This window comes from Scyliorhinus torazame, chromosome 1 (genome assembly GCF_047496885.1).
Source record: "Scyliorhinus torazame isolate Kashiwa2021f chromosome 1, sScyTor2.1, whole genome shotgun sequence".
NCBI lineage: Eukaryota > Metazoa > Chordata > Chondrichthyes > Carcharhiniformes > Scyliorhinidae > Scyliorhinus > Scyliorhinus torazame.
The window spans coordinates 367,281,421-367,305,901 of NC_092707.1; the positions used below are offsets into that span (position 1 = coordinate 367,281,421).

The 24,481-nt window shown below is 46.6% G+C and overlaps 1 protein-coding gene across 1 annotated transcript in view; it reads left to right on the forward strand.

Annotated features, from left to right (window-relative positions):
• Positions 1-1,334: 1,334 nt before the first annotated feature.
• Positions 1,335-24,481, forward strand: part of LOC140426477 (calpain-2 catalytic subunit-like) — a 115,994-nt gene continuing 92,847 nt past the window's right edge. The window contains exons 1-2 of the mRNA XM_072511298.1: positions 1,335-1,721; positions 6,776-6,845. Coding sequence (XP_072367399.1) covers positions 1,485-1,721; positions 6,776-6,845 — 307 coding nt within the window. The 5' untranslated portion in view covers positions 1,335-1,484. The remainder of the gene's footprint in view (positions 1,722-6,775; positions 6,846-24,481) is intronic.

The following is a 24,481-nucleotide window of genomic DNA, read 5'->3' on the forward strand; positions in this document are numbered from 1 at the left end:
TCATTAAGATGTGGAAATGCTGGCGTTGGACTGTGGTGGGCACAGTAAGAAGTCTTACAACACCAGGTTAAAGTCCAACATGTTTGTTTGGAATCACTAGCTTTCAGAGCGCAGCTCGTTCACCTAATGAAGGAGCTGCGCTCCGAAAGCTAGTGATTCCAAACAAACTTAATTAAAACAACTATAATGTAAACTTACACTTGGTTTGTGCTTCTGATCATTATTTGGTGACCTCTACTGTAAAATTGGTGCAAATGGATATTGGGTGAGGATCAGGCAGTGCTGTGGCATGCTCCATTGTTGAATGCCCTGTTGGCAATCACTGTCTTGGCTCATTTGCCCGAGGGATGGAAGGATCATTTATGTCTATAGAACAAAACTCTGGCCTGTGGAAGTGGAGATGTAATTTGTCCAAATTTTTGAGTGGACTGGTTGGAAAGGTGTTAGATGGATAGAAGGTACAAATGTCTGTTTCACACAATGGATGTCAACCGGGGAAGATTTTATTAGATTGCTATGTGTCTGCGACATTTAAACCAACTGCATCTCCCAAGCATGCAACCTCGAACACCTTGAAGGACAACAGGCACATGAAAACACTACCTTCCAAGTTACAGGTAATGCTGACTTGGAAGTTCATTACCATGCCTCCAGCATCACTGAGTCGGACTTCTGGGACTGCCTACCTAACAATAATGTGGGAGTACCTCCCCCACTATCTTCCACTCCCCCCCCCCCCCCCGTTCCTTTTGGAGATGTGGGCACCATTGGCAAGACAGCATTTTGCCCACCTCTAATCATTTGGGCTGCAGCACTATTTTCTAAACACATATTGGGGGGGGGGGGGGGGGGCATAACGTTGGCCTTGCCCACGTCCCCAGAATGAATGGCGGGGGTGAGGGGGGAGCAGGAAGATGCTGTTGGGATAGTATTGCTACCAATATCTTAATAATAAGCCCTAATAGCAAATAGAATAAATCCTCTCCTACGATTCCAAAGCCAGCAACAGGGTGTGTAACCTAAGGAAATGTGTTAATTTATCCTTCGCTTTTGGCCCCTGATGTTTTCAAAATACATTTTCATCAGCACCGCCAAAAGGTGCATGTGCTTGATGAAATGGAGGGAGGGCAGTTTAATGTCTCATTCCCAGGCAGGCATTGATGAACCACACAACAGCGTGTTGGTAAATGGCGCTGCCGCCCTTGACCACGCCAGGATCGCAGCCGGTGGCTGCAGACGTGTCCTGTTCGCTGTTCAGTGTAGCAATGGGCGGTGGGAAGATTACGAAAACTCCCCACGCCTCCGTCGGTGCAGGTGCAGCCGCACCCAGCTCTGACAGTGCACGACAAGAGCAAGAAGAGCAAGTTTCCCTGCGGTGCGATCCCATCCCATCCCATCCAGGCCAGGGCTGAGTCTGGTGCTGCTTTTCCAGCGACCCCCCCACATTTTCACCCACCCGAGACTCCTGCAGCGCTGCCGTCATTATGGCAGGGATGGCTTCTCGGATCAAGAAGCTGAGGGACCAGGCGGCGGGCATCGGCTCCTACGGGCAACCTGTCAAGTTCCTCCAGCAGGATTATGAGGCTCTCCGGCAGCAGTGCCTGGAGACCGGGAGCCTGTTCTGTGACGAGTCCTTCCCCGCCTGCCCCTCGGCGCTGGGCTTCAATGAACTGGGACCGGACTCCTTCAAAACCCGGGACGTCGAGTGGAGGCGCCCAAAGGTATTGAGCTTGCCAACTATTTTCATTGAACCAAACAAACTGAGTTAAATGAATCGAGGGACCAATTTGAAAGGAGCCAGGCCCCTCAAAGCCGTGAACAAATCACAATTGAAATTTAATACATCTAACTAAAATGTGATTAAAAGGGCTTCCATCCAACCACAAATTGAAAAGAAAACCCAAACTATGCTTAATTGTTCATTGATTTATTACCTCGTTCATTTGAACTTTATTCTAACGCTGAATAATAATTTGTGCTTAATCTACGCAGCTTTATCTGGGGTGGGCGAGAGTGTCTTTCCCTACCTCCCCCCTCTTATAAAAAATAAGTGACAACCCCGCAATTGGCGTGGCTCTTGGGTTAATTTACTGTATAAGGAACCTAAGGCCAGTGTCCCCTACGAATAATGTGAGCTCAAAATGTTTCCAGGTACAAAGGGGAACGAGGCAGAGGAAGGGGCAGGGTGTCCTATGTCCCCTCTCCTATTCGCATTGGCGATTGAGCCTTTGGCCATGGCTCCGAGGAATTCGGAGGGGGATAGTGAGGGAGAGGGGCGCAGAATAGGGTGCCCATGTACACTGACTATCTGTTACCTTCGTAAATTAAACTTTACCTGCCTGGGGAATAGGGGTTAAGGCCGATCTACAGAGGTGGGATGGCCTCCCTCTATCTTTGGCAGGCCAAATTCAATCTGTGAAGATGAACATTCTGCCACGGTATTTTTGTTTTTATTTTACCAAAAAGGTTTTTTGTGGGGGTTGAGATTGATCTCATCCTTCATTTGGGCGGGCCAGGTAGCCAGGATTCGGAAAAGTGCAGAGGGGCCGGCAATTGGGGGGGTTGGCATTGCCTAGCCTGATGTACTATTGTGGTCTGCGAATGCGGAGAAGGTGTTGGGCTGGTGCAGGGACCAGGAGGCAGCGTGGGTGAAGATGGAGTCAGGTTCATGTAGGGGGTCAGAGCAGCCTGACGGCTTCCTGTCCATTGGCGTCGGCCTCACGTCCGTTCTCTCCAGTGAAATTTTCAGGTAACCCAGTGGTGGCCACTAGATTAAAAATATGGAGACAATTTTGGCAGCATTTTAAATTGGAAGTGATGTTGAAGATGGCGCTCATTTATGCGAATCACATGTGCGAGTTGGCAAGGCTGGATGCCAGGTTCAGTGGCTGGGAGGGCAAGGGGGTGGATGGAATGAGGGATTTGTTTCTGGAGGGGCGGTTCGTGAATTTAGAGGAACTGTCAGAGAGGTTTAGTATTTCGCAGTCAGAAAACATTATGTATCTGCAGGTTCGGGACTTTGCGTGGAACACTTTCCTATCATTCCCGGTAGTGCCGCCATTGTCGCTGTTGGAAAATGTTTTGTCGCTTGTGGGACAGAGGAGGGGAGTACTTCTGGGATTTTTCAGGAGGATCTTAGTGGAGGATGCTGCACTCCTGGAGGGGATTAAGGCCAAGTGAGAGGAGGAGATGAGGGTGGAATTGGAGGAGGCGGTGTTATGTGATGCCCTGCGAAGGGTGAACACCAAAGAGTGGTGAGCCTGTGAAATTCATTACCAGGAAGTAGTTGATGCTAAAACTTTGAATATATACAAGAGACGGCTGGATATGGCACTTGGGGAGAATGGGATCAAAGGCTATGGGGAGAAAGCAGGATTGGGCTATTGAGTTGAATGATCAGCCATGATTGTGTTGAATGGCGGAGCAGGCATGAAGGGCCAAAAGACCTCTTCCTGCTCCTATCTTCTATGTATCTATGTACCACTTCGTTGTGCGCGAGGCTTGGCCTTATACAATTAAAGGTGGAATGCCAGGCGTGTTTACCAAGGTTTAGGATGAATCGGCTGTTTGAGAGGGTGGAGGATTTGTGAGAGCGCTGTGGCAGTGGCCGGCAAACCATGTGCATATGTTCTGGGCACGTCCTGAGCTGGTGAGATTCCTTCTTCAGCACCATGTCGGCGATTCTCCTAGGGGCCTTATTTGGGATATCAGACCTGCTGGAGCTGCAGACGGGTGCGGGGGTGAATGTCTTTGCCTTGGCCTCGCTGATTGCTCACAGACGGGTTCTGTTGGAGTGGAGGTCAGCTCCTTCATCCAAGGCCTCGGTATGGCTGGGTGATCTTATGAGTTTCTACACCTTGGAGAAAATTAAGTTCACCGTTAGGGGTGCAATTGAGGGGTTCTACAAAAGATGGCAGCCATTCATTCTGTACTTTAAAGAGCTTGTTGCCATCAGCTGTTTGGGAGGAGGCAGGGTTCCAGAGCGAGGGGATGGTGTTGCTTTTTTGGGTTTGTTTTACTGTTCTATATTTATCAAAAAATGTTGAATAAAAATATTTGTTAAAACCAAGCAAAATGAAGGCAGGATTCTAGGCTTTTAGACATATCTAGGGTAGAGGGCGAATAATTAAGGTACCTTTCGGCATTTGTTCTTATTTGAGTGAAGTGTTCGATCTGCTAAATGGTAATTTTCCGAGACTTAGCTTGTGGTGGGGTGCTTTAAATGCCTTCAGCTGTCTGGTGTTATAGCCCCAAATTTGAAGGGCAGCACTGCATTTATTTTTCCCCTCACTCACCCACCCCACGTGGAGTCTTTCCTACCCGTAATAAACAATTTTTTAAGTGCGGGGTTGTAGCTGCTCCCGACCGGACTGGACCAAAGGAAAACTTGTGAGTCACAACTGCTGGCTGTTTGTAGGTAACATTGAGTTGATACAGTGCAAGTCATGCTTGTAGTTTGGTAATGGTTCAGAATTCAGTACATTGTCATGTCCTTGTCTTACAAGACTCACAAAAAGCTAGCATGCAGGTACAGCAAGTAATTAGGAAGGCAAATGGAATGTTGGCTTTATTGCAAGAGGGGGCGGAGTATAAAAGTAGGGAAGTCTTGGTACAACTCGTTAGACCACACCTAGAGTAGTGTGCACAGTTTTAGCCTCCTTACTTGAGCAGGGATTATACTTGCTTTGGAAGCAGTTCAGAAAAGGTTTGTTAGGCTGCTCCCTGGAGGAAAGGGGTCGTTTTAATAAGATCGCCTCTCATTCTTCTGAACTCATTGGAGTTCAGAAGAATGAGAGGTACTCTTATTAAAACAAGATTTTGAGGGGCTTGAGGGGATATTTCCTCTCATGGGGAATCATAGTGTGGAGATGCCGGCGTTGGACTGGGGTGAGCACAGTACGAAGTCTTACAACACCAGGTTAAAGTCCAACAGGTTTGTTTCGATGTCACTAGCTTTCGGAGCGCTGCTCCTTCCTCACCTGAGGAAGGAGCAGCGCTCTGAAAGCTAGTGACATCGAAACAAACCTGTTGGACTTTAACCTGGTGTTGTAAGACTTCGTACTAGAATCATAGAATTTACAGTGGAAAGAGCGCCCTACTTAAACTCATGCCTCCACCTTATTCCATAACTCAGTAACCCCACCTAACCTTTTGGACACTAAGGAGCAATTTAGCATGGCCAATCCACCTAACCCGCATATCTTTGGACTGTGGGAGGAAACCGGAGCACCCGGAGGAAACCCACACAGACACGGGGAGAAAGTGCAAACTCCACACAGACAGTCACCCGAGGCCGGAATTGAATCTGGGTCTCTCGCGCTGTGAGGCAGCAGTGCTAACCACTATGTCACTGTGCTGCCCCTATGTAGAAACCAGGGTGCACAGTTTCAAAATAAAGGTGTGTAGCCTAGATAGTGTTGGCTGCATGCCAATTCAACAAATTGTGGCAGCGAATGAGCTGCATTCCCCAGATCCATTCTGTAGGTCCTAGTTTTAAAATGGGAATTATAGTCATACAGTTCGATTTCAACCTTGAGTGGACTGACTGTGTGGTGGTTGCACGTTCTCCCTGTGTCTGCGTGTGTTTCCTCCGTGTGCTGCAGTTTCCTCCCACAGTCCAAAGATGTGCAGGTTAGGTGGACTGGCCATGATCGAGGCACAAGTTATGGGGATAGGACGGGGTGTAGGCCTATAGAGTGCTCTTTGGAGACTTGGTGCTGACTTGATGGGCCGAATAGCCTCCTGCACTGTAGGGATTCAATGACATTTTTCTGAATGACATCAGTGTGGTTCTTAATTATGATTTCATCTTTATGATTAAGGAAATTGCCAAAGATACGATGCATTAAAAGTGCCTGATATTATCAGAAGGAAAAAAGTTTTTTTATTTGTGTTTCTGAGAGCTCCCAACATTAGGAATATTATCAAAAGAAAGTTTTTAAAACTCTGTTGAATTAACAGCAATAGTCTGAACTTCAGGAACACAGAGAAAACAGACTGTTGTCCACAGCACAAAAATGATTGGGTCTACAATGGACTTGTCCTTGCTGCTTATTGTTCTCCCAACCTTTGGACTCCACCTGTTTGTATGGGGGCAAAGTTGTAGTTTGGAATTTCATTGAAGTTTGCTAGGCAGTGGCAAAGAATCAAACTCCCAATCTTTCAGTCTTTTCCTTTGTTCGCCCAAAAATACAAGTTGAACAAAGAACAAAATAATATTGGTTAAAGAGTTGTGAGCTTGATGGACAAATTATACTTCAGCCAAGCTTTTCCACTCATTGAGCATTCTGTAACTGAATGTACAGTTCAATTTATATATTTTTTTAAAGTCAGAAGCTCATGTCCCAATAAGAGTTTCTAAAACCATATAATAGCCCAGAATCTAAATTGAACCCAGTCTGCAGAGTGTAAGCTTCCACGTGTGAAATGAGTTGAGGCCCTTTCAAAACCATTCCCAATGGCCCGTGACCCACAACCTAAAACTTGCCATAATTTGGCACAGAATTATTTGTTTCTTTGGAAGAAGCTATAGATAGCTAACATTGGAAATTAATTGTTTTCCCATGGTTAATGAAGAGAATGCTTGTGCATTTTGAATCCATGTGCTTCTGCATCTGGTAGATAACTATGCAAAAAATAAAATTGTTCAACAGTGTACCTTTCCCTTGGTAACATTGCAAACTCCCTTTAATTAGCAAATTCCCAGTTTTCAGATCTCTTGTTTTGCCTCAAGAAATTAAAATTAAATCCCTTCTTCATTTGTTTATCACTTCAGGACCTGTGTGCGGACCCCAAATTTATTATTGGAGAAGCTTCACGCACGGACATCTGCCAGGGAGCATTGGGTAAGTGGCAGAGAGACTTTTGAAAATATTTATTTTGGTAATAACATGATGCATGAACCCTTGAACACAGAAACTTGTCACTTGGCTCAATTGGTCCGTGTTTACATTTGCATGAGCCTCTTCTCACCCTGCTTCATCGAATCCCACCAACACATCCTAATACTTCTTTCACCCTCATGTGGTATCTAGTTTCCTATTAGGAACATATATGCTATTCATCTTAACTCTTCCATGTGGTAGCGTGCTCCACATTTTCACCATTCTCTGGGTAAAGAAGTTTCTCCTGAATTCGTTCTGGGATTGTGGTGTTGCCTGACATGGGAGTGATTGCAGGGCGGCCATATCTTTTTCCCAGATATGGCATGGGCTTGAATGGAGCTGGGCTAGAAATGGAATTATATCCTTAGTCTGATGATATCTTTTCTGCAAACGGAGAAGCATTGAAAAGATTAACTAATAATGGCGCCACCTCTAAATGAAAAAGCAACCTGCTGTGTGTGTTTTTAAATTGACTTTTGATATGTGCTTCAAATTTGGAAATTTGTAGCAAGCAGCAACACAGCAGCCAGTTTTGTGTAGTTGCACTGCACTTGCGCAAAAGATTTATAATTAAGAAATGTCGCACTCGGTTCTGTTAGTAATGTGATTTAATGAGCCCTTCCTACCTACTTACAATGCTTGGACCTGGATATGCAATGTTGCCAGGTGCTAAAATTTAATAGTTTTGTAGAAGAGTCAAAATGTGAGCCTGTCGTACTTTGAAAACAGTCTCTCGTCTAAAGTTAGTTAACCAAATGTGAACCAAACCTGTGCCCACGCAGCATTTTATAAAGTCCTTCTGTTTTCTGAATAGTAGGTTTAAAGTTTAAGAGTTTCAGTTGGTTTTCATCATTGTCGCCATATCCTTCTTCCTGTGTGATTTTTTTGGATTTGCCAAAAAGAAGGGTGCGTCTGCAGCGAAGGGGAGGAAGAATGTGACAGAAATAGAAAAGAAACCTTGTTATTTTATCCTCAAATCTATTTGATCAGACTTCTTGCTCGTTTTAGCCTTAGTTTAATTGCTCTTGTTTTATCACCTTTGCTCTTGAGTCGCCAGGTATCTTTCTGATACCGCCATGTGGTTCAAGTCCGAGTAATGATCAATAATCCAACACACCGCTTAGTAAGAGTTAAATCAACGCACATTTATTATATACAGTAATCAATACTTATACATTAATTCTACTTCTAAGCTACTTCCTACAACTAACAGGCCAATGCTTAACTTTGGAAATGGCCCACCAGGTCAGGGAAACGAATGGCCTTTCGTATGGGTTCTGAGCCTGCGGGATTCAAAGCTGGTACAGGTCGATAGCCAGGAGCGCCTATCTCATAGCGAGCGTTGAAGTAAGACTTACGATTTTAGCGGCTGTTGCAGAAGGTCAGCAGAAGGATCTCGAAGGATGGAGAGAGGAGAAGAAGAAGGGCCGATTTGAACTTGGACTCTATTCTTATAGTCCCCAGGGGCTTCCCGCCTTTCGGGGCAGACCCTGTACCTGGTTCCAAGTGATTGGACTTCGTCCCAATCACTTGGTTCGATATTCTCCAATGCTGGAGCGATTCCTTGATCGATGGGTGGTTTTGGGGTGGTCGTTCACCTCTCTTTGTGTAGGCTCCTGCTGGCGCTGAAAAGTCTGGGTTGGCTTTGTGTGTCTAATTTGTTGCACATTGTTCCCGGGGATTGCTACTTAATATTCAGATGGCTGGTGTGTTGTTATGCTGATGGCTGCAGGTATCAATTCTGTCTGGCCTCCCCAGAGGCGAATACACAGTTTTACCTGCAGCTGCCTGTTTGAGTCCTGTTGGCTGATTTTCCTATCAGCCTCTTCCGTTTGCCATTTTAAATCGGGGTTTGGCCATTCTAATCGGGAGTTAGCCATTTTAACTGGCTACACTAGTGATTTGAAACAAACCTGTTGGACTTTAACCTGGTGTTGTAAGACGTCTTAATGTGAATTTGGTTACTGACCATCAACTCAATATATTGTAGGTCAGTGCCTATCCTCCAGACATCAGCCATGGGTGCTTTTAGTTTAAGTCAGTTCACCTGTACCAGGTCTACCCAAAGAAAAAATGAAGCAGGTGGGATGATTCCTCAAGATCTGCAGTAGACAAGGAGGAGAACTCTCTATCATTCCATTCTCTCCTGTTACAATTTCCAGGTACAACAGCCTCCTTTAAATCCCACTGGGAATGAAGCAGATTAAATTAGCCTTAACTTCTGAAATTGTGCTATATTAAGGAATTCTACCTTAAGTAGAATACACAAGGTAGTAAATAATTCATATTGAATGTAGATTAGTCAAGCAAATGTAGTTATGGAAATCACTCATAACTAACTGTGTTACCATCTGGATGGGAACAGGAATTTCCAGGCTTGTGTGTTCATAAATGGATAAACAATTCCTGGTACACATGGTTGCTAATTGTTCAAAATGCAAATATTCCAAAATTTGGCACTAAGGAGGTTGCTGTGAAAACATGTGCATTTTTCATGGAAGTAAGGATTATTTTCACAGATGGAAAAAAATAAATGTCAGCTGACATGTTGAAAATGAATACTCTAATGAATCAGAACACTTTCCACTTTCACAGTGCTGGTCAATTTAACTTCCCTTTAAGAACAAAGCCCTATCATCAATCACTGTGTAATATACCGTTACATTATGACATGTAAAGTTGTCAACTCCTTCTGAACTTACCTGAAACAATGTTCCTGACTCCACATTAGAGTTCCCCCATCGTTCAAGACTTGTCTGAGAGTCCATGAACCACATTGACTTCAGAAACTGGCATGACTTCATCAAAATTGACCCTTGGCTGCAATGGAGCAGGCAAGGTTTGGAGTGCTCAGTGTGATGGGAATCCTCAACGGGAATGGTGTTGGGAATCCCAGAATTGGGTTCCATCTGTCTCCGTTCCAGCATGGACGGAGGCATGGAAATGCGTGCCAATGTGTCTCAAAAACTACAGTGAAGGTATAGAGGGAATCTTACAGGAGAACAAACTTGATGGAAAAGGGGTTTTGGAGCTTCTGTTGGAGGAACTGAACCTGGGATTAAAATATTTTACACATCTCTACTGCCTCTTTGTAAACCCCACATGTATCATTTTACTTGAGCTTTTCTTAATACTTATCCCTGCTTGGTTTTTAAATGTTGTCAGTGTCTCTGCCTCAAATGACAATTGCTGTAAGCACTCCGTGTTCTAACAGCATGTGAGGTGAAGAAAAATCTTCTTGCTACTCTGTCCTTTGTCTCGTAATAATTCTGATAATTCCCTGCTACCCACCACCCTCCCCATTAGCGATTCGCTAAGCAGTAAAAAAAAATCTTCATTAATTATTAAAATTGAAGCTGATGGAAGTGAAGGCAAATAATTGATCTGGATCTGAAGTAGAGAATAGCAATAATAGGTTCTGGATATGACTAGTGCTGTCTTGCAAGGATCTGTGGTGGGACCTCAACTATTTACTGTATTCTCTAATGACACAGGATGGAACAGAAAGTCACATACCATGGCCGCCTCGCATTAAATCCTAATTTTGTAATGTAGGCAGTGTAAATGGAAGCATAAAATGAAAGAGATATGCGCAGTGGCTTCCTTCAATCCGTCCGCCCCGACGCAACATGACGCAGGACTACAGGGGCCGACGCGGAAGAAAGGAGGCCGCCAGCCAGAGAGGCCAGCCCGCCGATCGGTGAGCCCCGATCGCAGGCCAGGCCACATCGGAGGGCCCCCCCCCGGGGTCGGACCACCCTCCCCCTCCCCACACGTCGCCCCCAGACCCTTCCACGCCGAGTTCCCGCCAGCTGAGAGCAGGTGTTGTTGGTCTCTTTGGTTGGCTCTGAATATGGCGGTCAATATGGTCGCCTTCCTTAATTCTAATTACGTTTGCTCGAGAGTCGCCAGGTATCTTTCGATACCGCCACAAGGTTCAAAACCGAATACTGATCAAAGACTCGATACACCAGTTAGTTAGTTCAAAGTCAATGCTTATTTATTTACACACACAGTTAAATATTCTCATGCACGAAACTCTACAGACTAAACTATCACTACTGCTAAAGCCTATACTTAGCTTCGGGCGCCCACTCAGTCAGAGGCACAATGGCCGTTGTTCGGTTCTGAGGCTGCTGGGGTCGAACTGGTACAGGGGAACAGCTAAGGTCGTCTGTCTGGTAGCGTGTGTTGACCTTGGACTTACTTGCTCCTGGTACAGCTGGTGGACAGGTCTCTCCTCGGTGAGAGCCGGGTCCAAGAGAACGATTCTCTCTTGGGTGCTCCTCCTTATACCCAAAGGGGCTTTGCACTCTTTTGAGCGGGCCTTGAACTTGGCCCCAATCAATTGGGCCATCTCTTGATTATTCATATTGATCTCGTCCAATAAAGGGGTGGGTGCCCTCATGTCTGGGCATGTCCTAGGTGGCCGTTGGTCTGCTTTGTTTTGTTCTCCTCTGGTGCCGGGGTGTCTGCCTTAGTATCGGTTACTCAAATGTTACTCTTTTGTTCCCGGAGATGGGCCGTTAGTATGCTAATGGGCCGAACAGTTTTGGTCTTGTCTGGGTGCTGCGGCTCCAATATACAGACAAACCCTGAACCTGCTTATTTTCTCAGTATTGATCATTTTCCCTGCAATCTTTCCATTTTGTAATCGGGAAGTGGCCATCCCAGATGGCAACACTCCCCCCTTGTGATCCTCAACGCGAAGCGTGAAGCATCACATTACCGCGTCGTCTTCGTTCTCTGACCAAGCTGGGCACCCATAAGCACTTCACGGGCTCGACACTGCCCTATCCTATGAATCGCAATTTTTACCTAAAATCATTTTACATACACACATCATTATAAAACTCTACGGGGCGCTATGACATCCAGGCATGCATTACAAAATTTAAAAAACTGGAACCTCTAACTATCCTTAATAAACTATCCTCACTTAACCAATCAAAAATAATCTACAACACTTTAAACTGTACAAATAGCAGCAACACAAGTTTCTCTGGCTTGGCAGTCAAGCACAGAGGTTTACATTTCTTTATTGAACGATCAAAACACACACAAAAAAACAGATGCACTTTAATTCACTTAAAGGGCTTGGGGGTTTTGTTGGAGTCCGAAAATAGGGGACCTAAACATGTATACCGGGGGTGCAAGAGCGGGAGGCTCTCCTTCGCCATTTCCTGAGTCTAAGTGTCTGCATGATACTGCAGAGTATCGCCAGTACTAAGAGTGCTTCTACGATGTAAGATAGTGAATACCAGGTGATAAACTTGTGACATCAGGTCGGGGTGTCGGTAACTGTCTCGGGGTTAACTATCTTGGGGTTACCTATCTTGGGGTGCAGTGTATGGCAGGGGTGGGAATCATTCACGGCCTGTGTGGTAGGGGTCAGAGGGGTAGCGTCCGTGCGCAACTGAAGGGATCCCGCTAAGATCCAGGTGAAAAGCATGAAGGTTGTCTTCATCTTTCGTTTTGTCGGTCTTCTTTTTCTTCCTCTGGGGTTCCTGAGGTTCCGGAGTTCTATGGATACAAGCATAATATCTGTTATTATCTTGCTTAAGATCTCGTATGTCTGTCTGTCTGTCCTTTGTTGCCAATTACCCATTAATTGGTCACCATCTGTGACTCCCTCATTTAAAACATTTTTAAACCGAATATTTGGACAAGACATCCGAGAAAAGTCCTGATACAGTGCGAGCCGTCTCGCAGCCTGTACGATCTACCATCCCAGTGTTTGAGGATGTAAATAGCATAGGGAAGCAACCTAGGGGTCGCCAGAAACAAACAAAAGAATTTTGAACTGAAAGTGCCAAAATGGGGTGCGTATGGGTAAGAAATGGGTGGAATCCCCGGGTAGGATGGTTGATCAGTGCCGTTTGTGCTCTACCCGAGCGTAGCTGACCAGAGGGTGGTCCTCAGGCAGGGCGGGGACCAGTGCTGTTTCTCCACTGCCTGAGCGACCGGCAAGAACGGGTAAGAATGTGGTCGTCGTGGGGGCTGCCTCTTGTGATTACCTTCAAATCAGGAGAATAGTTATGATTGGTGTCTGCCGACAAACTAGTTCCTCTGAACGGTTGTCTGTCGACAAACTTGTTCCATTAACTGCCAGTGGGCTTCAAAAGAGTGGTGGCATGGGGCCATGAAAACCTTTAAATTCACAAACACCATTTAACATACAAAGAACAAACAAAGAAAAGTACAGCACAGGAACAGGCCCTTCGGCCCTCCAAGCCCGTGCCGACCATGCTGCCCGACTAAACTACAATCTTCTACACTTCCTGGGTCCGTATCCCTCTATTCCCATCCTATTCATGTATTTGTCAAGATGCCCCTTAAGTGTCACTATCGTCCCTGCTTCCACCACTTCCTCCGGTAGCGAGTTCCAGGCACCCACTATCCTCTGTGTAAAAAAACTTGCCTCGTACATCTACTCTAAACCTTGCCCCTCGCACCTTGAAACTATGCCCCCTAGTAATTGACCCCTCTACCCTGGGGAAAAGCCTCTGACTATCCACTCTGTCTATGCCCCTCATAATTTTGTAGACCTCTATCAGGTCGCCCTTCAACCTCCGTCGTTCCAGTGAGAACAAACCGAGTTTATTCAACCGCTCCTCATAGCTAATGCCCTCCATACCAGGCCACATTCTGGTAAATCTAGATGTACATTAAACGTGTACATTAAACGAACAAACATGGTGCAGGTTCCATCAGAAAGGACACTGTATCTCTCCATCGGTTCCTTTTTACCATCATGTGGACACCTCATTGCTCAGTAGTGAACAGGGTCACAAAGGGATTCGCTTGGTGGGAGTCAGACTCTATGTCATCATCTTCTCCCGGCTGCCATACTCTTGACTGGAGTAGTTTGGCTAAAGCTGCTTGGGGCGAATTGGGGTCCATCTCATCATTCCGGGTGAGCCTGAATGAATTGTCTCGGTGCCACAATTGTGTGTTGAGGTTGGAGCTACTAGGTTTTAATCCGTAATCGTCAGGAGGTGGGTCGTCGAGCTTTGATGTACGTGATTTCGACGGGGTCACTGGAATCATGCTCGGATTTGCTGGGAGTGGGGATTGGTGCAGGGGTGTAATCATAACGTGGTGTGCTGTGGCTGTCATCATTGCTATCGCTATCACTGTCGCTGTAGCTGCTGGTTGAAGGAAGGGAGAGGCGGAGTCGTGCCTCTGGGGGTGGAGTTGAAGATGTGTCTGAGGACGGGCTGGACTGGCTGGGGGAGGGTAGGAATGCGTCATCTGTGAGCGGGGCGTGCTCGTCTGCTGCTGCGAGCGAGATGTGGTGTGCATGGTTGTTCTGCGAGCCAGAAGCCTTGAGCTGGTTTGTATGAAACCACGCAGACTTGCTGTTGGGATATGTGATCTTGTATACCGAGGGGCTGACTTTGTCCGAAAGTGAGTACGGTCCGGAAAATTTGGGGGAAAGGAATGAACTGGGGTTGTATAGGGAAAGCATCACTTGCTGCCCGACTACAAACTCGGTGGCGTGTACCGTTTTATCGAAACAAGCTTTGCTTTGTTTCCTCCTGGTCCTAAGTCTCACAACTGCTGCGAGCTAGGCTGCCTTTATATTCTCAATAAGCTGCTCTACAGCATTTTCATGTGTGAGGGCGGTGACTGGGGTCTGGCCAAATCCAGTCCTAATAAATACTCTGTCCCTTTCATGGGACGTCCGGTCATGAGGGTGTGGGAGGTGTATCCTGTGGACGTGGATACCGTGTTTCGTAAGAACATTAAAGCAAATGGGAGAACTGAATCCCAGGTGCTGTTGTTCTGTTGCACCATTTTCCTGAGAGTGGCTTTTAGAGTTCTGTTCATCCTCTCTACAATGCCGCTTGACTGGGGGTGGCAGGCTATGTGAAACTTCTGCCTAATTCTGACAATTGTGAGGACGTTTTCATTACTCGTCCTGTAAAATGGGAGCCTTGATCGGACTCTATTCAGCGTGGGAGGCCCCATCTTGTAAAGATGTGCTGTGTTAGGATTTTAGCTGTTGTTTTGGCCGTATTCGTTCTGGATGGAAAAGCTTCCACCCATTTTGTGAAGGTGTCGATGACCACGAACACATACTTAAAACAATTTCAGCAGTGGGGTAGGGGCCCTATGTAATCTATCTGCAAATTCGTCCAGGGGCCATTAACGGGGCGGGTGTGACTAAGCTGAGCCTTTCTTGCATCTCTGTCCGGATTGTTCTGGGCACAGATCAAGCAATTTTCAATGTAATAGGTTACAACGGCTTTTAAATCAGGCCACCAGCAGAGAGGTCTGAGGTGGGTTAGGGTGGGTTCAATGCCTTGGTGTCCATGATTGTCATGGAACTGATAAATAATCTGGTTCCTGTCCTGGCTGGGAACTACATAAATTCCGTCTTTCAAAATCACACCGTCATGTGTGGTTATTGCGTTCTTAAACCTATCGTACGGGGCTGGGAAGGTTCCTTTTAAAACTTCCCTGAGCTTTCCATCTTCCTTTTGGGCTTTCGCTAAATCCTGAATGTTGGTCTGTGGGACCTGAACCACGTGTACTGGGGTGCTCTCGGGGAGGTTCCAAAAGTAATCATGTCTGGAACCTGCCTTCGCTAGGGCGTCTGCTTTAACGTTCCCAGGGGGGGGAAGAACGGTGATGACTGCGAACTTCAATAATCCCATATTTCCTATCTTTAGCTGTCTCTAGGAAATGCCGGAGTAATGGGGCTGAGGGTAGGGGCTTTCCGTCTGCGGAAACAAATTCCCTAGTTTCCCACAGGGGTAGGAATTCTGTTAAACTATTGCAAACATATAAACTGTCCGAATATATGTCTGTTGGGGTCGGAAACGAGTTAGGGTGATCAACAATGTAAGCTTTGGTTGCCAGTTCTGCTCCTTGCGATCCTAGATGTCCTGGCAACTTTAATGAAATCTCTTCAAGGGCGCGTCCCTGCGCGTCCTCTACATAAATGCCGCAACCAGTGATTCTCTTTCCATTCAAAACTGTGGAGGAGCCATCCACATAAATTTTCAGGGGTGCGCACGTGTCTGTGGGCTGGGGTCTCTGGGGTGTATTACCTGCTTTCCTGGGAGCTGACTTAGGTATAAATGGGCCTGCGTTGTGTTTTGTGGTGATGATCTTGCACTCATGTGGGGTACCTGCATATTGCAAATTGTCGGCTCGGAAAGTGTGGGTCTTTGTTCTTTTAACTGTAATGTCCCGTCCCTGTAAAAGACGGGTCCAATGGGCTGCGCAGATTTGGCTGACCGTGCCATCTAATAATAGCTGTGTTGGTGCGTGTTCAGTGAGAATGGTGATGGGGTTGAGTCCTGTAATGTAGGCGAAGTACTGTACTGCCCAAAAAACTGCGAGCAGGTACCTTTCGCAGGCAGAAAATCCTTGCTCGACAGGATCTAACACACTTGAGGCGTATACCACGGAGCCTAATCGATCATGTTGTTCTTGGAGGAGCACGGCCGAAAGGGTTCGGTCGGTGCTTGCTACTTTGATTGCGTACGGGGAAAGTGTATCTGAGACCTGTAATGCAGAGGCTGTGCTGAGGGACCTTTTTAATGCATCCACGTGTGCTGTGGAAGCCATTCCCAAGGTGCCAGTTTCTTGAGAAGGTCGGATAGGGGCGCTGCTTTTGTGGCAAAACCGTCGATATGGTTTCGACAGCAGCCAACCAGTCCTAGAAATGACCGGAGGGCTGTTACGTTATGGGGAAGGGACAATTTGACGATTGAGTCAATTCTCTTTTGCTCGATCTCGCGTTTACCATGAGTGATTACTGTACCCAAGTTAATCACTTTTTCCTGCAAAATCTGGCCTTCTTGGGGTTGACTTTACATCCAATCTGTTTTAGGAGTCCTAGGAGTTCGGCGAGAAGCGAAATGTGCTCTCCCTTTGTGACTGTCTGTAGTAGCAGATCATCTACATACTGGACCAGACAATCGGGTCGGGAAACTTTTGCTAGTCCATTTGCCAGCTGTCGGTGGAAAATGGAGGGGGAGTTGTGGAAGGCACGACCACATGTATTGTTGTACCTGGAATGTAAATGCAAATTTGTATTGGCACGCTTTATCCAATGGAATGGACCAAAAGCCGTTGCTAATGTCCAAAACCGAAAAGATTTTTGACTGGAGTCCCTGTTTGAGCATAGTCTCGGGACTCGTGGCTACGGTGCGGGCTGCTACTGGAGTTACTTTGTTCAGTTCCCGGTAATCAATGGTCAGTGCCAAGATCCATCGGGTTTCCTGACGGGCCAAATTGGTGCGTTGTTCGTGGAGGCTACTGATCGGAGTACGCCTTGATCAAGCAGACTCTCTATTATATTGGAGATCTCTCCCTCTGCCTCTTGGGGAAAACCGTACTACTTTTGGGGTCTGGGGTCGGGACCTGTAATGTTCACTAAGCCAGCTAGCTTGCCACAGTCGTGCTTGTGCTGTGCAAATGCTGCTTTGTGTTGCTGTAGGACTTCCCTAACCTGTTTACCCTGACTAATGGTTCGAGGGTCGAACCAGAAGTCTCCTACTGCGCTGATTCTGTTTGCATACTCTCCAACTGTGAGCGTGGCGGGGGCTCGTGCTACCTTTGCCATTTCCATACACATTTATGAACCAGATCAAAAGAGAGGTTTTGGGAGCTCATAAAATCGATTCCTAGGATGTGTTCAGTTGTCTGGGGTAGATTGACCAAAACTACGGGGTGTTTAGTCGTAATGTTCCCTATTTGTATCGCTACAGGGGCTGTGATGTGTCCTTGTTGTAAATGACCTGTAAAGCCGCTGAGTGTGATGGGGTCTGTTGTAGGCCACGTGTCTCGTTGAAACATCGTGGACGAATTGAGCGTGGTGCGGGACCCTCCTGTGCCCCAAAGAAATTCTACGGGGTGTACCCGGACTTTGCCTGGTACTACCGGTCTACCGCACTTGTCCCAAAGGGTGTCGCAGACCCAAGTTGGGGAGCCCGAACATCGTCTGTCGGTGCCGTTCATGTCTGCGTTCTCTGAAAGGGCGCTAACACTATGGATTTGCTTTGCCCTATTATTTAGGGTGCCTGTCTGTTGTTTTTTTCTGCTGCTTTTGGGGCGCGTTGCACTCTTGTGCATAGTGTCCTAATTGTCCACAGTTGTAGCGTTCCTGGGATTTTGGTTGCGGTGGGATGTTCCTGCCCTCATTTACCCATGCGGGGTTCTGGTGCGTCCTAACTGGATTCATGTCTGCCTGCTCTTCCTCTGGTTTTGCAAATGCGGTTTTGCCTTGGACGGATTGTTCCCAAGTGCGGGACAATCTTTTCAAAACCCATTTCTCGTTGTGGGCCTCGTCTGAGGGGTCATAATTTGCGCAAGCTCTCTGCCCTGCCTCTGTCGCATGAGAGACTAGGATTCAAATCCATTTGGCCATATTATCCGCGGACAAATGGGCGCAGGCTAACTCTCCAAATACTGCTGTGAAATGTATCCACAAGCGTCCAGCAAACGCTGTGGGGTGCTCTGTTTTCTTTTGCCTACACTTGTTTAGGCCTTCTACGGGGTCTCCTCTGTCATAGCCGATCGCATCCAGGATCGCTGTGTGCATTTCTTGGAGTGTGCCTCCTCCTACATTCTGTGTGTCGGGAAGGGCTGCCATGACTGAAGGGTCGAGGCTTAAAACTGTGAGCTTCACTTGCTCCTTTTCGTCCAGGCCGTACATGGTAGCCTGCTGTTTAACTCTATCGAAAAACTGGTGGGGTCTGATGTGGGAAGGAACGGTGTAATTTTTCCACATGCGTCCTGTAATTGGGTCACGGTTAACGGGGTTGTATGTAGGAAATCTGCGTTCCTACTGCTGCGGCCCTGCAGTGTGTGGTTACAGGGTTCATGGGGGTGTGTTCTGCCTGTTCAGTTGGGGGTTGGGGTGCTTTCCATTTTTGTGGTTTTTCTTGCATACATGTCCCATGTCCCTATCTGTGGGCAATTTCATTTAACTCCAGACACTCGGGGCCGTTTTCCTGGTCTAACTGGGGTCCAAACGTACTTTGAATCCCATTCTGGACAGAAAGCAGAGATTGCAATTCTGCAATTTGCTTCCGGCACTTTGCGTGATCTACGGAGCTCTGCCTTTGTTCCGTCGTGGACGTGTGGAGCGCTCGTAAGGCTGCTTTTGAATCATTGCACTGTTTCTGCAATTGCTCTACCTGTTGCTCGGTTTCTTGTCTTACCAAGACCGTGCGTTGCGTGTCCTGGTAGGCCTTATTGTACTGGGTCTGAAAACTACTCAAATGGGCGAGACAAGACTGGTGTGCCCCCTTGGCATCATCCACCTCTCTGTCCCTCGCTGCTAACTGTTCTCTTAACTCCTTATTCTCCTTCTCAAATTCGCTCACATCTCCCTCACTATTTCTGTCTCTCTCCTCAATCTCTCTACGGAGCGTCCTAACGACCTCCTCTGTGCCTCACAATTGTGCCAAGCAGGACACGATTGCCATCAGCTTGCGAGCTTTCCCCAAGCTCTTCTTATGGATCTCTGACAGGTTCTCCCCCGGGACCTGTTTCGTCATTGGCACAGAATTCACTCCAAAGGGGCCATCCTTTTCCTTTGAAATATTTTCTGATCTCTTCTTCCCATACGGGACACTGTCCTACTCTACTGGTCGCTGCGATCGCGAATTCTTGGGGGTTCATAAGGCGTTCCATTGCCTTCATTGTAATTTTCTCTCTATCTCTGGGTTCTCTACTGAATTTGGAACAGGGGGTGATAAAGTGGTGATGTAAACACGGGTACGGCTTACGCTATTTTCCGGCCTACAAAACTCCCGACAGTTTTACGCAACAAAATCTCTCAGGTTTACCATATATCCCTGTTAGTACGCATGCATTTACACACCTCCGAATCTCGGAGGTTTGATCAGTATTGTTCTTACACTTGTGGTTTTTCTGTTTCCAATTGGATTCCAATTCAAATTTGGGTTCTCTCGGAGTGACTAGGCCACTTCTAGGTCGAGTCCCGTCAGAGGTCGCCAGTAAATGTTGCTCTCTTTGGTTGGCTCTGAGTATGGCGGTCAATATGGTCACCTTTCATAATTCTAATTACGTTTGCTCTCGAGTCGCCAGGTATCTTTCGACACCGCCACAAGGTTCAAGACCGAATACTGATCAAAGACACGATACACCAGTTAGTTAGTTCAAAGTCAATGCTTATTTATTTACACACACAGTTAAATATACTCATGCACGAAACTCTACAGACTAAACCATCACTACTGCTAAAGCCTATACTTAGCTTTGGGCACCCACTCAGTCAGAGGAACAATGGCCGTTGTTCGGTTCTGAGGCTGCTGGGGTCGAACTGGTACAGGGGAACAGCTAAGGTTGTCTGTCTGGTAGCGTGCGTTGACCTTGGACTTACTTGCTTCAGGTGCAGGTCTCTCCTCGGTGAGAGCCGGGTCCAAGAGAACGATTCTCTCTTGGGGGCTCCTTCTTATACCCAAAGGGGCTTGGCGCTCTTTGGACGGGCCTTGAACTTGGCCCCAATCAATTGGGCCGTCTCTTGATCATTCATATTGATCTCGTCCAATAAAGGGGTGGGTGCCCTGATGGCTGGGCGTGTCCTAGGTGGCCGTTGGCCTGCCTTGTTTCCTTCTCCTCTGGCGCAGGGGTGTCTGCCTTAGTATCGGTTACTCAAATGTTACTCTTTTGTTCCCGGAGATGGGCCATTAGTATGCTAATGGGCCTACAGTTTTGGTCTTGTATGGGAGCTGCAGCTCCAATATACAGACAAACTCTGAACCTGCTTGTTTTCTCAGTATTGTCCATTTTCCCTGCAATCTTTGCAAAGTGTCCATTGTAATCGGGAAGTGGCCATCCCAGATGGCTACAGTGTGGACGGCGCCGGTGGGACTTGGCGTTTTTACGATGGCTGCACGGCCCATCCTGGGTCGAGAATTGGTGGGCCGGCTGCGCAGAGCGGCCCCCAACCGGCACCGCGCCAACCATGCCGGCGAGCGGAGAATCGCGTGCCAGTATCAGGGCGGCGTGGCACGATTCGCGCCGGTCACGGGGATTCTCCGGCCCGGCCCCGGGCTGAGAGAATCCCGCCCCATGTGTACCAGGAAACTTTTGTTCATTGATAAACACAAGCCTGGAAATTCTTGTTCCCATTTAGATAGTAACACAGTGAATTATGATTTCCATAACAACATTTGCTTGGCTAATTTACATAAGAACATAAGAACTAGGATCAGGAGTAGGCCATCTGGCCCCTCGAGCCTGCTCTGCCATTTAATGAGATCATGGCTGATCTTTGTGGACTCAGCTCCACTCTCCGGCCCGTACACCATATCCCCGAATCCCTTTATTCTTTAGAAAGGCATCTATCTTTTTCTTAAAAACGTTTAAAGAAGGAGCCTCAACTGCTTCACTGGGCAAGGAATTTCAGAGATTCACAACCCTTTGGGTGAAGAAGTTCCTCCTACACTCCGTCCTAAATCTACCTCCCCTTATTTTGAGGCTATGCCCCCTAGTTCTGCTTTCCCCGACCAGTGGAAACAACCTGCCCGCATCTATCCTATCTATTCCCTTCATAATTTTATATGTCTCAATAAGATCCCCCCGCATCCTTCTAAACTCCAATGAGTACAGTCCCAGTCTACTCAACCTCTCGTCATAATCTAATCCCCTCAACTCTGGGATCAACCTAGTCAATCTCCTCTGCACTCCCTCCAGTGCCAATATGTCCTTTCTCAGGTAAGGAGACCAAAACTGAACACAGTACTCCAGATGCGGCCTCACCAACACCCTATACAATTGCAGCATAACCTCACTAGTCTTGAACTCCATCCCTCTAGCAATGAAAGACAAAACCCGATTAGCCTTCTTAATCACCTGTTGCACCTGCACACCAACTTTTTGCGACTCGTACACCAGCACACCCAGGTCCCTCTGCACAGCAGCATGTTTTAACATCTTACCGTTTAAATAATAATCCATTCTGCTGCTATTCCTCCCAAAATGGATAGCCTCACACTTGGCAACATTGAATTCCATCTGCCTGACCCTAGCCCATTCACCTAACCTATCCAAATCCTTCTGTAGACTTCTGGTATCCTCTGCCCTTTTTGCTTTACCACTCATCTTAGTGTCGTCTGCAAACTTTGACACATTGCACTTGGTCCCCAACTCCAAATCGTCCATGTAAATTGTGAACAACTGCGGGCCCAACACTGATCCTTGAGGGACCCCACTAGTTACAGGTTGCCAACCAGAGAAACACCCATTTATCCCCACTCTCTGCTTTCTGTTAGTTAACCAATCCTCTACCCATGCTACCACTTTACCCTCAATGCCATGCATCTTTAGTTTATGCAGCAACCTTTTGTGTGGCACCTTGTCAAAAGCTTTCTGGAAATCCAGATATACCACATCCATTGGCTCCCCGTTATCCACTGCACTGGTAACGTCCTCAAAAAATTTTACCAAATTAGTCAGACACGACCTACCCTTTGTGAACCCATGCTGCGTCTGCCCAATGGGACAATTTCCCTCCAGGTGCCCCGCTATTTCCTCCTTAATGATAGATTCCAGCATTTTCCCTACAACCGAAGTTAAGCTCACCGGCATATAATTACCCGCTTTCTGCCGACCTCCTTTTTTAAACAGTGGTGTCACGTTTGCTACTTTCCAATCCTCTGGGACCACCCCAGAGTCTAGTGAATTTTGATAAATTATCACTAGTGCTTTTACAATTCCCCTAGCCATCTCTTTTAACACTCTGGGATGCATCCCATCAGGGCCAGGAGACTTGTCTGCCTTTAGCCCCATTAGCTTGCCCAATACTGCGTCCTTAGTGATTACAATCATGTCAAGGTCCTCACCTATATATCCTTCTTTCCATCAGTCACTGGCATGTTATTTGTGTCCTCCACTGTGAAGACTGACCCAAAAAACCTGTTCAGCTCCTCAGCCATTTCCCCGTCTCCTATTATTAAATCTCCCTTCTCATCTTCCAAAGGACCAATATTTACCTTAGCCACTCTTTTTTGTCATGTATATTTGTAGAAGCTTTTACTATCTGCTTTTATGTTCTGAGCCAGTTTACTTCATAGTCTACCTTACTCTTCTTTATAGCTTTTTTAGTAGCTTTCTGTTGTCCCCTAAAGACTTCCCAGTCCTCTAGTCTCCCACTAATTTTTGCCACTTTGTATGTTTTTTCCTTCAATTTGATACTCTCCCTCACCTCCTTAGATATCCACGGTCGATTTTTCCCCTTTCTACCGTCTTTCTTTTTTGTCGGTATGAACCTTTTCTGAACACTGTGAAAGATCGCTCGGAAGGTTCTCCACTGTTCCTCAACTGCTTCACCATGAAGTCTTTGCTCCCAGTCTACCTTAGCTAGCTTTTCTCTCATCCCATTGTAATCGCCTTTGTTTAAGCACAAAGATTTTATCTTGTCATCCTCCAACTGTATTTTAAATTCCACCATATTGTGGTCGCTCCTTCCAAGAGAATCTTGAACTATGAGATCATTAATCAATCCTGCCTCATTACACAGGACCAGATCTAGGACCGCTTGTTCCCTTGTAGGTTCCATTACATACTGTTCCAGGAAATTATCCCGGGCACATTCTATAAACTCCTCAAGGCTGCCTTTACCAACCTGGTTAAACCAATCGATATGCAGATTAAAATCTCCCATGATAACCGCTGTACCATTTCTACATGCATCCGTTATTTCTTTGCTTATTGCCTGCCCTACCATCCTGTTACTATTTGGTGGCCTATAGACTACTATCAGTGACCTTTTCGCCTTACTATTCCTGATTTCCACCCAAATTGATTCAACCTTGTCCACCATAGCACCAATATTATCCCTTACTATTGCCCGGATGCCATCCTTAAACAAAAAAGCTACACCACCGCCCTTACCGTCCATTCTATCCTTTCATATAGTCTGATACCCTTGGATATTTAACTCCCAGTCGTGACCATCTTTTAACCATGTTTCAGTAATGGCCACTAAATCATAGTCATTCACGATGATTTGCGCCATCAACCATTTACCTTATTTCGTATACTACGAGCATTCAGGTAAAGTACACTTATGCTGTTTTTTATGTCTTTGTTATGAATCCTAGCACCTTGATCAGTAACTTTTCGCAATTTATTTTTACTCTTACCCTTTCTCCTAATTTTCCTTGCCTTTGAACCCATATCTCTACATAATAACCTGTCACGTAACCTGCTGCCTTGATCTCCATTAACCATTATACTGTCCATAGCTTTACACTTCCCTACCCCCCAACTTGCTAGTTTAAAGTCCTTGTGACCAACCTATTTATCCTATTCGCTAGAACACTGGTCCCAGAATGGTTCAGGTGAAGACCGTCCCAACGGTACAGGTCCCTCCTGCCCCAGTACTGATGCCAATGCCCCATGAAATGGAATCCCTCTTTCCCGCACCACTCCTTTAGCCACGTGTTAACTTCTCTAATTTTCTCAACCCTGTGCCAATTGGCACGTGGCTTGGGTAGTAATCCAGAGATTATAACCCCGGAGGACCTGCTCTTTAATTTAGTCCCTAGTGTTTGATAATCCCCAAACAGGTCCTCTTTCCTAGTCTTACCTATGTTGTTAGTCCC